The sequence below is a fragment of the Acanthisitta chloris genome, unplaced genomic scaffold (genome assembly GCF_000695815.1).
Source record: "Acanthisitta chloris isolate BGI_N310 unplaced genomic scaffold, ASM69581v1 scaffold39872, whole genome shotgun sequence".
Taxonomy (NCBI): domain Eukaryota; kingdom Metazoa; phylum Chordata; class Aves; order Passeriformes; family Acanthisittidae; genus Acanthisitta; species Acanthisitta chloris.
The window spans coordinates 41,532-56,255 of NW_008659522.1; the positions used below are offsets into that span (position 1 = coordinate 41,532).

Here is a 14,724-nt window from a genome sequence, read left to right on the forward strand (position 1 = left end):
CATCACCAGCTAATCCTGTTATAAATTATTTAGCACTCAGAATGTACCAGGGAAGAATCCTCAGCTGAATGAGCCTTACACACACACACTGGTGTCCTCCAGCAATTTATTTGTAATTACCATTTGCCTTTTTTCCATCTCTAATGAATGCCTGACATAACTTCAGCAGAAAAAAAGAGACATGACTAGTTACATAATTACAGGTTAAAAAATGATCTTTTTCAGCTCCATGCACTGAAGTAATCTTAAGGGTGAGGGTTAAGCACAGGCAACACACAGTACAAACTGCTTTGCAAAAGGTTCTGTACACTGACCACAGCAACCTCTGTGTGGCATTACCTCTGAAGGAAGAGTTTGATCTCATAGTAATACTATAATAACACAGAACTTGGAAGTATTATCACTCATGTCTTGTTCCTGGGACTCTGTCTACAAAAGGACAGTAAATTTGCTCTTGAAATCATTACAGAACATGAATCACATATTTAAAGTTGCCATTAAGTGCCAAGAGAAGATCAAAATGGATATTCTATGAGCAAAAATTTCTAGGGAAAAAAAATAAAAGAAATCTGCCTTTCATGTCTTCAAGGAACTGCTAAAAATAAGGTGTTTCATCAAAATAGGAGATATGATTTCTCTGAGCCTGATCCCACCACAGGCACTTCTGTGCAAGCTGCTTCAGGCAGCTCATCTCCTTTCCAGATCATAGATTTAACTATGTTTATTATCACAGATCAAGAAAGTAATTTCTAAATACAATATTCATACTTTTCAGCCCCAATGGGGCAATTCATTCAGAGCAATTTGTGACTTTCAAGCAAATTAATACACACATTTACATCTCATGACTGTTTAGAGTAAAACAAAGAGGCCTCAAGTAGAAGTACAAATAAATAAATCTGAGTCACTAAACTGTTTGCATTAGTGAAGAGTAAGATGCTCCAGGGAAACTGATACAGCCTGATTTACTATCAGTCTGTGGACCTTTTCAGGTCATTGAGTTACAGCCTCTGTGTGGCTCCTCCCAAACTTTCACCAATCCTGCAGGAAAGCTGCATGTGACAGTGCCAAGGCAGCTGGGAGCACATTGTCCTGGATAAACTAATACAACTGGGAAAAAATATTTCACTTTTACACTTTTTGCAAGGCACTGATGCAAAATCCAAAGCAAATAACACTTACTGGGTGTCTTTCCTCTTCTTCTTCTGAGGGTCCACGAGCCTCAGAGTGTCTCTGATGACAGCAACTTTCACTTCTTCATCCACAGGGCTCGGGACATTTTCAAACACTCCAGGAGAAAGCTTTACATTACAAAGGGACACAGTTATTCACTCTAGAACTAAGGATTATTTATTCCACGTTCTCTCAAACTTCAGGCACATCATCTCTCTTTTAAACACACAATGATGGATTACAAAATACACAAATACCTTCCCAGACCTTCAGTGTGGTGCTAAAGCAAATTGTGGCAAACTTCTCTAGTAAATTGAAAGATTAGAATAAAAGGTTGTTGCCAATGTTACTGTTTATACTATGTATACAAACATGAAAAGGATTATTAGCAATCCCCTAAACACAATTAACAACTGCAGGGGATGATGAATAAATAAATGCATTTATGACAAAGATGATGGAGAGCTTTCACAATTCCAATAAGACATATTTCCAGTATATAAGATTAGCAATGATTTCAAAGCAAAAAATTACAGAGAACCTTGGAGCTTTCATCTTTCAAACCAGGAAAAAAGCCCAGAAAACCCAACCTAAGCAATTTCATTCCAGTATCACCATCGCACTGAGAAGTCTTACCTCTTGCTCATGTTCTATTCTCATGCTGGGGTTTGCATTTACTTCTAGCAACATGGGCTTCAAGTTTTTCATCAGGAGAATGTCAAACCCTAAAATCTGTGCAGAACAAGCAATATGTTACTTCAGATCTACTCACACTGTTCTCCTAGAGAAAGCAATGGTTGTCCATATGGCAACATTGAGGAGGAAGAAATGTTTGAGGGGCAGAAGAGAAATAACTGAGAAACTATATACTGCTGACTAATTACAGAAACCATTTGTCTTGGATACTAATGGCTCCTTTCACACCACCCCCAGCCCTAAATACTGCATCTGCCAACAGGGAATCTTAGCACCCATGACAAGTGGATCCTAAAATTGCCATAGCTGTATTAGGGAGCTGCAAAGCTTCAGTTTGAACACCTAGAAGATGGAGACTGGAATGAATATTCTAACTAACAAATTGCACCTATTGAAAATTCCCCACATATGTTTAGGGCTGGGAGTAACACAGGTGAGGAGACTGAGATTTGACTCAGGTGAGAACAACCTAAGCTCTGAGCTCCTGCAATGCTGCTCAGTGTATGAACCTACACCAACCAGTGATCAGCAACGTAACTAGAGAAACCTTTAGACATTAAACATCCAGAACATTAATCCATGCAAAAATACCTGCATTCCTGGCAGAACTTCCAACCTACCTGGAAGCAAGTTGGCCCAGGCTTTCCTGCTGGTATGTCAGACTGATAGTAAACTTTCAGTTCTGGTGTCAGTGCAATAATTGTTTTAATCACCAGTGAAATGATATCTGACCAGACCTTTTTGACATCAGCTCCTCTGGAAGACAGTCTGCACAAGATGCTTGAAAATGTCCTCTTGCTGCCAGTATTTACACTGTCAGAATGGATGAAATTCCCGCTGTGGATATTTAGTGAGTAGTTAGTTAAGTGCATAAAAACCTGGTGCAAATTTTTGAGAGTGGGTTCTTGATAGGGTTCTGTACAAAACCTAGAAAGTCCATCTTTGGCTATATAAATCTCCAAGGGTTCTAAGGATTTCAGTAAGACATAAAGACGAATATCAAATTTCAGTTTGTCCACAAGCAGTGGTTTGCAGATATATTCCTGGACCACAGCTGGACGGCTCTGGATGCTTCCTGTCAGCCTGATGTCACTTGGGTCTTTGATGAGGTAGATTCCATCCCCCTGGCAGCCTCCATCAGGTTTGACAATAAATGTGGGCTTCCAGGACGGATCACTGTCTTTCATCATGCGAACCTAGAAGGAAAGGCACTACCTGAGGGGGGAGGAAGGGCTGGTACTATGGCAGCCAACAAATTGCATTCACAAACAAAAAGAAATCAGAAGAGCATGATCACATCACCAGAGTAGTAAACACCGTGCAAAAAAAGGTAGAAGATGAACAGTGCTGACAAGCACAAGGACAAACAAGAAGCATGAGGAGGGAATTACTAGCACAGATAAAGGTCATTTGATTTAACAAGTCATTGTGTAGATGATTTCAGGAACTTCTTTTTAATGTTGTGTCAGTTTACAGAGGAAATGCAGTTTATCTCACAAGATCCCTTTTGGTAGTCAGTAATGTACATGAAACTGCCAAGTTAAACTTTTGTGCTGTGTTTTGAAAAACAACTGACCAAGATAATCACTAACCGAAAGAAAGGTGCCTTACTCATTGAGGTACTAATGCAAACAGTATCAGAAGAAGAAGAAATGAATGAAAAATTTAGGCTTTTTCCACCACTGAATACTTTTCATAATCAAATACCCAGTGTTAGCAAAACTAGGGAATGTTGAGCCATGTACAGGTATAACTAGGTCACTGAATATCAGATCTTTCATGTTACAGGTGTATTTCCCACTGCCCAAGTAAATCTTAGTTTATTTATTACCCATACAGCAAAGTCAGAACTGCAGAGATGGTGATGCCTCAATTGGCAGAAGTGAAATTGAGAAGGAAGGGGAGCCCTAACAAAGAAAGCAGCTGAAGAAAACGCAGCACACAGGCTAACAGGTTTATCAGGTACCCATGGGATTCAGAAGAACAAAGCACTGAAAACCTCTTCTTTTCAAAACAGAGGGATGTCACAGCACAGATCGCTCTCTTCTTGCAGTCACACACTTTAGGGCACCAGACCTGCAGCTGCTATGCTCTCCCTTCAGCCAGGCACGTGCTGAACCAGGTTGGTTTTACCCCGGGGCTCGCCAGCGACAACTGGAGATTGACTTTTAGAAGCCTGAGGACACAAGCTAACAAAGAGAAAACAATCAGTTGCCACCATCAGCCTGGCACTGCAGAATGAAAGAGGAAGAATGAGCCCACAGGAAAAGGCAGAGCATGGTGAGATCATCGTGATATCCAAGCACCAACCTCTGCCATGACATTAGGCTGCTGATCCCCACAAAAGGTTCAGCTCTGCTAGCAGTGACATTCCCAAGCTCTGAAGGACTTCTGGCTCCATCCTATCCAGTTGTTTATTTCACTGAGACTCACACTGCTAAAAGCCTTCCCGCCAGCTGCAGCAGAAATTCCAGATCAATTATCCAGACAAGAGTTTTTCTCATGGACAGGTGTCACACTGACTCAGTGAAAGATCCTTCTTCAAAATAGGTCACTTTGAGGGACGAAACGCCTCACTGCAGGTCAGGCTTACATAAAAGGCACATGGATAAATAGGTCCAAGTAGATCAGCAGGCCTAGATGTGCAAAGAAGGAAAGCAGGATTTATGCCCTAGTCTTTTTTTTTCCACTATAGAATAATCTTCCCCTGATGTGACATTACTCTGCAGAGCAGAGGAGCTTCTCTGGTTCACTGTTGTCAAAGTCAGCATCACAGAGACACCTGGTTAATCTTAACCCTCCATGACTAAACATACCCTGCTATGACTCTAGGTGAATGTACAAAGTGCCAATCACGGTCTACTAGGGCAGAAAGTAGTACAGAACCTCTATGAAACCAGCTGGAACAATCTGCCTGGCAGCCCCATGTCTGCTGCTCACCCCTCAGGCTACTGGCTCTGCACAGCAGCACCTTTCCAAAAGGGATGATGCCTTCCAGGGACTATTGCTTAAAGATGCACCAGCAACCTGCTTTTGCAGTACTGCATTGAAACAACCACTGGACTCAGAGACCTCATGCTTAACTCTTCCAATTTAGCTGGAAGGAATTTTCTCCATCATTTTCTAGTCCATTTTTGATGGACTAAAAGGCCTGGATATAATTCAGGCTTTCTGGCCCATCAAAACCTACACGTGGCAGATGAAGATAGGATGGTGGGGAAAGGGGGAATAGTAATCCAGAGTCATTCTGCTTTTCAGTAGATTGACTGTCTTGGAGAAAACAGATGGTTTCTTGATCTTCAAGGAAATTCCCAACAGTCATCAAATTCTCCACAATCCCCTCAACCACGTTCTTTCAGATTCTCATTATGAGAAGGCTTGTCCAGACTTAGAAAATTCAGTCATGTAGGAAAATTAGTCCCTATGCAATGAGACATTTCTGTGTCCTTAGCTTGAGAGAAGGAAATTAACTTCAAAAACAAGATAACCATTTAGAGGCAACAGCAAAAGGAGAGTCTGATGAAAACCTGATGCAGTTGCAGGTTTGCCTTTCATGAGGAAGCACAGGCTGAATGAATATAGTGTTCTGGGAAAAATGCATATAATGGGCTATAAGATTTGACAGCACAAAGACCAGAATATTCATGCCTATGCCTAAGAGGTATCCAAAAGCTGAAAACCTGATTAAACCACCAAAGTCTGCTGTGCTGGAAATGAGACTGTCCAAATTAGATTCTTATTAAAAATTAATCATACTGGCCTATTCATCATCCTCACTGACAACACAAAGAAGGCAGTATGAGAACAATGAAGGTCCTGGTTGGGATCCCAAGACAGTTACTTTTCAGAAATCAGAATTTCATATGAGAAATAAGTTCTCAGCACACACATTCCGACAGATTCTTCTCTGCTAGTGAAGGAACAATCACTGCAGCACCTGAGAGATTTCCTTGCCTGGAATTCATCTGTTGTGGTGATGTGTTCATACAAAATGCTTAAAAAGGTAAAAAAATTGGTGAATATTGAAAATAGCTGAATATATATTTACTTAGCAAAATGAACTTTTAAGCCCTTGTTGAAAATACCCATCACCAGTTCATTTCAACACAACTGACACTCAGGGAACTAACTACCTTTTTGTTGGTGTTTCCTATATGAAGCTCATGGACCACAAACTCAAGAGTACAGTTTTCTCATCAATTACTGCCTCTTAAAGCACAGAAGATTAGCATTAGATTACCTGTAATGTTTTCTACCTGAGCCTAGGTATAGGGGAAAGTGGGATAAGCTGAGAACAATTGATCTTGTTATGGATACATATGCATGGAAATTCACACTCATGTCTACAAAAGTGAGGCACTATCAGAATATTTGAGAGAGAAGTTGTGTTGAAATGTTGTAGTGCATCAGGGGGAGGCAATGAGATTTAAATTCTCAAGGAGCTTCTTGTTACAACAGCCCTTTCTACTACAGGCAAAATCTCACAGCTGTTCCTTTTCAGTCCAGTCCTTTATGACAAACTCCTACACTACAAACAGCACTGAACCATCTTCTCATCTCTAACCTACACTGACACAAAACTCGTGACCTTTGATAACTAACATATTCCAGAGGATTCCAGTTCCTATAGGGACATGTCAAACGTGCAGGCACCACCAGTGCTGTACTGCACTTGCCTATGAACAAGCTGAAATGCAGTCTCAGAGAGCTGAGGGTTTTGGTCCTTCAGTTGCACAGCAAACAAAACCACATATGAACAAACAAACACCAGAAAAGACCGGAGAGCTCCTACTGAGAACCCAGGAAACTGCAAGTGAAAAGTGTTCTGAACCTTTATGGTTCACATGGGATTTGGAGTGTCTTGTTTTGTGTTTTCTCTTGTTCTGGAGGGGTTACACCACGAACTTGTGTTAAGTAGAACATAAACTCTTACAACATAAAATATAATGTTTGATAACAAGAACTCTGCTTTTCTCCAACACAGATGGAAGAACATATGCAAAGGAAACTCCTAGGAGTGTGTTACTGGACATCTGTTACTCTTGGAACACAAACCGAATCGTTTTCACTCCAGTCGCTGCCGAGGCAGAGAAGTGTTTATTCGCAGTGCCACCTGGTGCCAGCGCGCGGGGCTGAGCACATCACCTGCGGCACAGCCACTGCTGCCCACCTCGATCGGCGCTGCCCTGTGCCCAGCAGGACTCCCACCAGGGCCACACTGCACCCTCAGAGTCTTCCAGCTTAACTGCACCGATCTACCTGTGGCTGCTGAACTGCTTGGATTACTGACACTCCTTTTCCAGCTGGTCTCGCAGTGTATACAGCAATAAGGCTGAAGTACTGTTGGGTGTTACTCATTTTTACCCTCAGGGATTTGATTCATTTTCGCCATTCCTAGCAGCACCATGGCACTGACCCAGCACACTTGGAGAGTATATATGAGAAGATGTTAATTATTTAATCGGACTGTGGATATAGTAATTATCTAAAAACTAACACACAGTTCAGGAGTCTGTTAAAGTCCAAACCTTCTCCTCTCACTTTTCCAAGCAGAGCATACTGTAGGGTTCAAGAACACACTGGACAAGACAGATGGGTTAAAGCAAACACACACAATATTTGTAATAACAGAACCAAACACCAACACACAGCATCATTTTTTTTCAAAAATGCTGAAAAAGAATGGTATTTTATTACATTCTGAGTGTTTTAACAAAGCAATAGTCTGGCAGGAGATTCAGACAGTTATTCAGGAAGATGTGAGTACACTTAACAACACAGTACCAAATGCTCTTCTGAAGGATTTAGATCCAACAGGCCAACTGGACTAAAAAGACTTCAGCAATACTGAACCTGGTGAAGTAGCACACTTCCCACACTGTACTGGAACCTTCCCAGGCCAGTAGAATATGCAGGGAAAAGCCTTATGGTTCTACCAGGTTTACTTTTCAGACATCTGTTCTGCCATGGCAGAGAAGCAGAACTGTTTTGAAGTTTATTTCAGAATATAACACACAAAATCAGTTCATCCAGACCATGACTGATCTCAGGCAAAGTGAAAAGATGTCACCCACAGCTGCCAAGGCTGTAGTATGGAAAAGGGAAGAATGACACGGATACAATATCCAACAAGTGATATTACTCTGAGAGTAAAAGCAACCTACCTCAGCCACAAAGATGGGAAGTTCTTCTGGCAGAATCCAGGACCGAGGATAGAAGTTGTACTCCAGAGGAAACAGGTCTTGCATTGTCCTCACTGCCCGACTCAGGGTGATTTTCCGTACCATCTCTGTCATGCCTGGGAACAGAACAGACAGTGTCTAGATGTGATGGCAAACCCACACTGAAGCCTCATCCTGAAAGCAAATGGTTATACCACTACTCACCGTGCTGGGAAGGCACTCTGGTCACTGCGGTCAGTAAAGCTGAACACTTTTTACAGCTTAAGGCCTGACAAACAGCTCTATCTCTCCCTGCCATAATTCCTCTGGTTTGCATTACTGTATCGTATTAGAAAACAATTAAATATCAAAAGTACAGCTCAGAATGAAAGAGACAAAGCTTTAGTCCAATAGTAACCATTGTCTTTGCCATAATCCATGATTATTGCTCTAACCTGCTGTCGTTCCAGGAATATGCAACAATGCCATTTAAATATAATCAACCACTTTGCAGTCATTTGAGTAATTACATCACAAAGAATACGTAATTTTGTGAACAATCAGACAAACGCTCATATTTTCCATTGGGAACATGACTAAAAAGCTATTTTTATGGAAAATTTTCTAGTCAAACCCAATATCAAGTCAGCACAAAATTCCTGGAGATCAGGTCTAGTTCTGAAGGGCTCTGGTTTAACTCCTGTACAGTCACTTGCTCACCAGGTCCCAGACAGAACACAGAGGTAACATTCATCTAACACTGATTTAAACCACCAGAAAACAACACCATCCCACACCTGAGTAGGAACTTCCCAGAAGCAGGAGAAAGTCAGGGTAAATAAAGCCTGGAGTTCGATATCAGAGGTTCTTACTCTCACAGCATACTAACAGCAGCAATAAATCTGAAGTAAAGGGCTTAGATAAGTCAATACCTAAGCTCTTAGCTCTTATTTAGAGAGATCTCTACAGGGATTAAACGAGAAAAAAAGGAGCTTAAAAAAGTAGAAGAGTCATCACAAGATGAGGACTGACATGAACTCCTCAATATTAAAAAATCCATTTAAGGAATTCTGCTTCGAGCTTCTCCCTGAGATAAGCCAGAGAATGAAACAAAACAGATTCTTTCCACTTTGAATCCAACCCAAATCCAAAGACACAGCTCTGTTATCGGTGCCAGATAACAGACAGTAATTGCATACTTCACTTAAATTACAGCCTAACGCTCTCTTTTTCCCAAATTCATGTGTATGAAAGTGGCTCATCCAAGCCACTTTCCCTCCAAAACAAATTTCAGTTCAGGTATTGTTCAGGACACCCATTCTGATATCCTTATATCCTTACCCCCCTAAGCAGAAATCACCCACCAAACCCAGTAACGTGCTAAAAATACTATCAGCTGACTAGACAGATAATTCACATGAGAAGAAAAACCACTAAAACACAGAAACAGGTCAAACAATCACGTTTTTCAAGCATTTGTCTAAACTAGAAACACAAGTGAAATACCTGGAAACTTGTTAACTTGACCTGAGAAGATATTGTTATCATGGAAAGACACCCCATGCCAGTAGATGTCACAGGGCAGGCGCCGCCCGAAGGGGAACTGGAAAAGAGAGAGAAGACAAGATTTGAAGCAATCTGGCAATGCCCATTCATTCCTTCCTTTTCCTGACACTCACACTCAGCACAGACCATTCCACAACAGACTTCTAACTGTCAAAAGAAAAGGAGCTCTGTATTTTGGTTGCTAAACTAAGAATATTTGTATCCGTTCACGACTCTAAAGTTAACAAAATAGGAAAGGTCTTTAGAAACCAAACCCAAATGAGTGAGAGGCATGGCCTGCACCAAGAAACCCTGAGCTTATAATTAAGAGAGAGAGAAAAAGCCCAAGGAAGCTTATCACCCTCTCCAACTCCCTGAGAGGAGGTTGGAGTCAGGTGGGGATTGGTCTCTGCTCCCAGGCAACCAGCAGCAGGACAAGAGGGCACAGACTCAAGCTCTGTCAGGGGCAGGTGTGGGTTGGATATTGGGAATAGATTTTTTACAGAGAGAGTGATCAGGCATTGGAATGTGCTGCCCAGGGAGGTGGTGGATTCACCATCCCTGGAGGTTTTTAAGGTGAGACTGGATGTGGCACTTAGTGCCATGGTCTAGTAACCACGGTAGGGTTGGACTTGATCTTGGAGGTGTTTTCCAACCCACTTGGTTCTATGATTCTATGAAAATGGATACTCAAAGCAAGAGATTTAAATGAAATAACTGTATTATTCATTTATATAGATTCAGTTATAAGTATTAATTTATACAGTATTAATTTCTTCCTGGTACTAATAGCCTGTAATTAAAATAAAAGCTTGCAGTTCAATTAATCATTTGCTGAGCATATGTATTTCAATTATTAAGCACTAAGGCAATTATTTCAACAACATTAAGCATTCCAGTTTCTTTGCCCATTCACACAAGATTTCACCAGAAATTGGAAAACTGTATATTTGTTTTCTATTATCAAGAAGATCAACTTTTTTGAGCAGTCTGGAGAGCTCAGCAGCAGCACTGCCAATTACTGACAGCAAGTTTCTAATAGCAGTAAAGTGGTTTAAAAAAAACCCCAATTAGTTTGTGTGAAGAAGGTTCTCTTCTTTTTCATGCTTGTTCCCCTAGACACAGTTCCATTTATCAATCCAAACCCACCCGTTTTATCTGCAGCTCCATGTAGATGCCACTTAATGTCTTTTTCAAACAAACCTGCTACATTTAGCGTTTTTAGGACACATTTGCATTAAATATCTGCCACCCTCACCACCCAGTGCCACTTACTGAGAGAACCACAGTAGTTTGCAGAAACCACTTGTTCTTTACTCCAAATGCAATTTTTCTTGCTTTAAAACATTTCTTCAAGCACTGGATAATTTTTTTCAGTATGACAGGAAAAAAAAAAGAATCTCATAGAGCTTTTGAGTGCATTACTTTATTTGCTACTTTAATTAAAATTTCAGTTTCCTCAGTAAATAGCCTTGAAAAATTAATTTAAAATGCTAATTGAGCAATGCTTCCTCTCTCTGTTTCCTCACTCACAGGGCTTGGAAACCCAATTTAAGAGAGGCAGCAGATTCTGCATTCAGTTCATTATCATTCAGCCTGCAAAATCTGGTTTTGTACAAGTGAAAATTAATTCTGTTGGGCTCTGAAAGACAATCAGTGGCCTTAACCTCTCTCCACAGGTACATCCAGAATGCAGATGCAGGACTGGGGCTCTGAGTGCCCTTCCCACTAAAACCTGAGCTATTTATTTATTTATTAAACGAAATGGAAATGAAAGGAGCGAAATTTGCATTTATATAACACCTTTCATCTACAGAGGAATATCAAAGCACTCTACAAACACTGCACAGAAATCATTTCACAACAGATGAAGAGTGAGCAGCTCTGGACAGGAATATGGAAGCACTGCACTCCCACATCAGCACAGCAACTTCCCTGCTCCTGAGAAATCAAGATTAGCTGGGTTTATCCAACAATGGGATCAAAACTCACCTCCTCATGAGCTGAAGAGGAGTCTTTATCCTCTGCACTGTACTTTTACATAGAGTAGTGTTTGGAGAGGAGCCAACAAGTTTGATTATTTGGCCCCTCTGGCAGTGCCAGGCAGATATAAATTAATCCTACCGTGGTAGGAGAGGCCTTCCCACCACATTCCCAGCTGCTGGCTAAAAGGAAAAGTGGACATAAACCCTGTCTTCAGCTACCTTGTGTCAGCTGGATCCGCACTAACCAGTGCCAAAGACAAGGTGGTCCCAGCCATGGGGGACAGAGGTCATAAACATGACCAGGACCATCCTTGCTGCTGTGTGTTCACCCTGGGCAGAACAACCAGGAATATGGTCCCAGGAACTTTCAGGTTGTTACTAATTCACTAACCCTTCAAACAATTTATTTTCAATCCTTTTCATTCAGATTTGAGGACCATTTGTCAGAACAAATAAACAAGAAGCCACAAAGAGAATAGAATTGTTTCCACAACTTTGACACGATTAATAATCCATCACAGTCAGATCTGCCTGACAGGTCATTTCTACCTTTTGATTAGAAGCCAACAATTTAAATTGTCTCACGGGTCACATCAGCCTGTTCCAGCATGTTTAATGACAAGTTAAATGACTTGTCTTCCAGGCAGCTTTTCCCAGTGTAAAATCTGGAACTCTTCCTGTGCCTCCACACAGCCACAGAACAGTGAGACAAATGAAACGCTCAGCACTGGGATATTTGATGCCTGAAACTTCTGCTGCTTCCATTTTCCTGGTAATTGAAAGCTTGCTGAAGAAATAATTTATTAAGTGATGAATAAACTGGGGATGCAGCTCAATTTGTGCCCATTATTTCATTTGGCATATCATGTTCATTTAAAGGATCTGACACGCTGGATCAGAGGGTCTGATCGAGTGACAGGAGGAATTGCTCCACTGCAATTCCACACACAGGGAAGCTCTGCAATGCCTTTTAAAAGGTCCACCCTGTGCTTTACCCCAGACAGGGCTAGCTCAGTTGGTAATTTAATCTACTCAAAATTCCCACAGTTGAAAAAAAATATGGGAGTTTTCTCTGTCTTGCTTCTGATAACAGAATCTCAATGGTCAACTTGCTCTGTCTTGGACTGTCACCTCTTCCTCATGTGTCAGTGCACAGAACAAACTGCTCCCCAGTATTAGCCATGTTTGCTCTTCCTTTTTTTGTGTCCCATAATGGCATTTACCATATGTTAGTTCACTAAAATGAACTCCTCCCATGTGGCCAGTTCTGTAATCACGGTGTGTTGTGTGTTACTTCTGCACATGGTCATGGGGCACATTGCAGGGACAGCTGGGGCTGAAGCTCTTCCAGCAGGTCAAGGGAACTCCAGCATGGAGATTTGGGAATGCACAGCTTAAAACAAAAACAAGCTGGAAAAAAAGATATGTGACACTGTGATAATGCTGTCCATTAGATGGAAAAGTGATGAGTAAAAAGGAGCCCACTTGAAAAGCACATTATCTCATCTCCTGCCCGGTAAAATGCTGCAGCCCTCACATCCAGCAGCAAACAGAGAGGACAGCAGAGAAAAAGCAAAAGCAGAAATGAGAAAAAAAGTGAAAAGTGGAGAGGGAGAAGAAGGATCAAATCTACTACATCAAAGCCCAAGGTGAAGTCGCATGAAAGGTGCTATCCAAGGGCTGACAGGAGAAGAAACATCAGTATGTGAAATATCTGCATTGCATTGCTGACGCAAAAGGTTTGCGTTATGTGTATGGATCCTACGAGCGACGTCCGTGTTCCCTCTGCTGGGCCTGGCAGGACGGTGCAACTGTGAAAGCCGCGACGGGAGGGACAGGCGCGAGGGAAGGGAGACAAAGTGACCAGAAGATGAAGCAATAGACTAAATGAAAGATACTGACTGAAGCAGAGAAGGAGCAGAAAGGATGTGGAGGGAGAGAAGGAACAGAGAGAAACGAAGGGATGCAGAGCAGGGAGGAAAAGGCTGATTAATGCAGAGGAACAGGGGCTGTGAAAAAAGTCACTCAATAGGACAGAAGACCAAGTGCAAGAGATGTGCAAAGCAGTGAAGTCTCAGGAAACTAAAAAGCCAGAATTAACCACCAAGTGTGGCTCATTCCCAGCACAATCTGTGAGGCTAACTGGTACCAGTGACCCAGAAACACCCAGTGGGATGGCTCTGGGCTCTCTGAACAGAACCTTAACCATAAACACAAACAACAAAGCGTGAGGTCCTTCCTGCTCTGCATGACACTGTGCCAAACAGGGAGCAAAGCTGCTGACAGACACTGCTCAGGTGACTGAGGGGGAGATGCAACAGGTTTGAGCTTCAGCTCTCTGCTATCTTGTTACTGTTTTGCTGCAGAAGCTGAGAACTGGGGCACTCTGCAATGAGCTTTTGGAATTCTCCACTGGAGCTGAATAACAAAAGTCTGGAAATAAAGTTTCATGGAGCCAGAGGAGGAGAAAGCATTACCCCTCCTGGCATGGAGCATGATTGTCTCTGTGGAATTAGGTACTCAGGACATTATAGATAAATGCAGGTGACACTCACTGCCACTCAGCCCTCACACGGAACTGTCTTCCCCAAAACTGTACAAATTCTGTTGGAAAAGCCTCAGGTGCACAGAAATGTCATCATCTTGTGAGGGGACAGCCCAAAGGCAGCTTTGTGAAGTGGAGCAGGTGCAGCTCAGAAAGCATACAGCTACACCCTATCCCTGCACATGAGAAACAGTACATCCTCAGGTTTTATTCCTTTTTCCTTCAACTTGTCTCTTCCAAGTGGACTACAAATACCCACACAAGTTCATCATGAAGCTCCTAGGAGGCATCTCAACTTCTATAATGCCATGTATGGAGCTGTTCAGGGAAGAGAATCTCTACAATTTGAGAACAATTATGATTAATAAATCTAATGCACAGTAATATGCATATATAATGCCTATAATACCTACAGACTATAACATACAATAATGTACATTATAATGTGCAATAAGAGAGATGCAAGAAATCTCTTCAGGAGTTAAACAAGGAGTTCCAAGGCATCATTCCTGTGCCAGTTCCCTTCCCGTCGCAGCTCCAGTTCAGCACAAAGAGGCAGGCACTGAACTCCTCTCACAGCACAGAGAAAACACATGCTCGAGCAGCAGGATAAAAAAAT

General features: G+C 41.8%; 1 protein-coding gene across 1 annotated transcript in view; it reads right to left on the bottom strand.

Moving 5' to 3' along the window:
• The window catches only part of TTLL11 (tubulin tyrosine ligase-like family, member 11), a gene marked incomplete at its 5' end in the record, with an annotated part of 29,061 nt that extends 19,428 nt beyond the window's left edge, over window positions 1-9,633 (bottom strand). Inside the window, 5 exon segments of the mRNA XM_009069417.1 lie at window positions 1,183-1,301; window positions 1,810-1,905; window positions 2,490-3,065; window positions 8,034-8,167; window positions 9,537-9,633. Of these exon segments, the coding sequence (XP_009067665.1) occupies window positions 1,183-1,301; window positions 1,810-1,905; window positions 2,490-3,065; window positions 8,034-8,167; window positions 9,537-9,633 (1,022 nt within the window).
• Window positions 9,634-14,724: the final 5,091 nt, after the last annotated feature.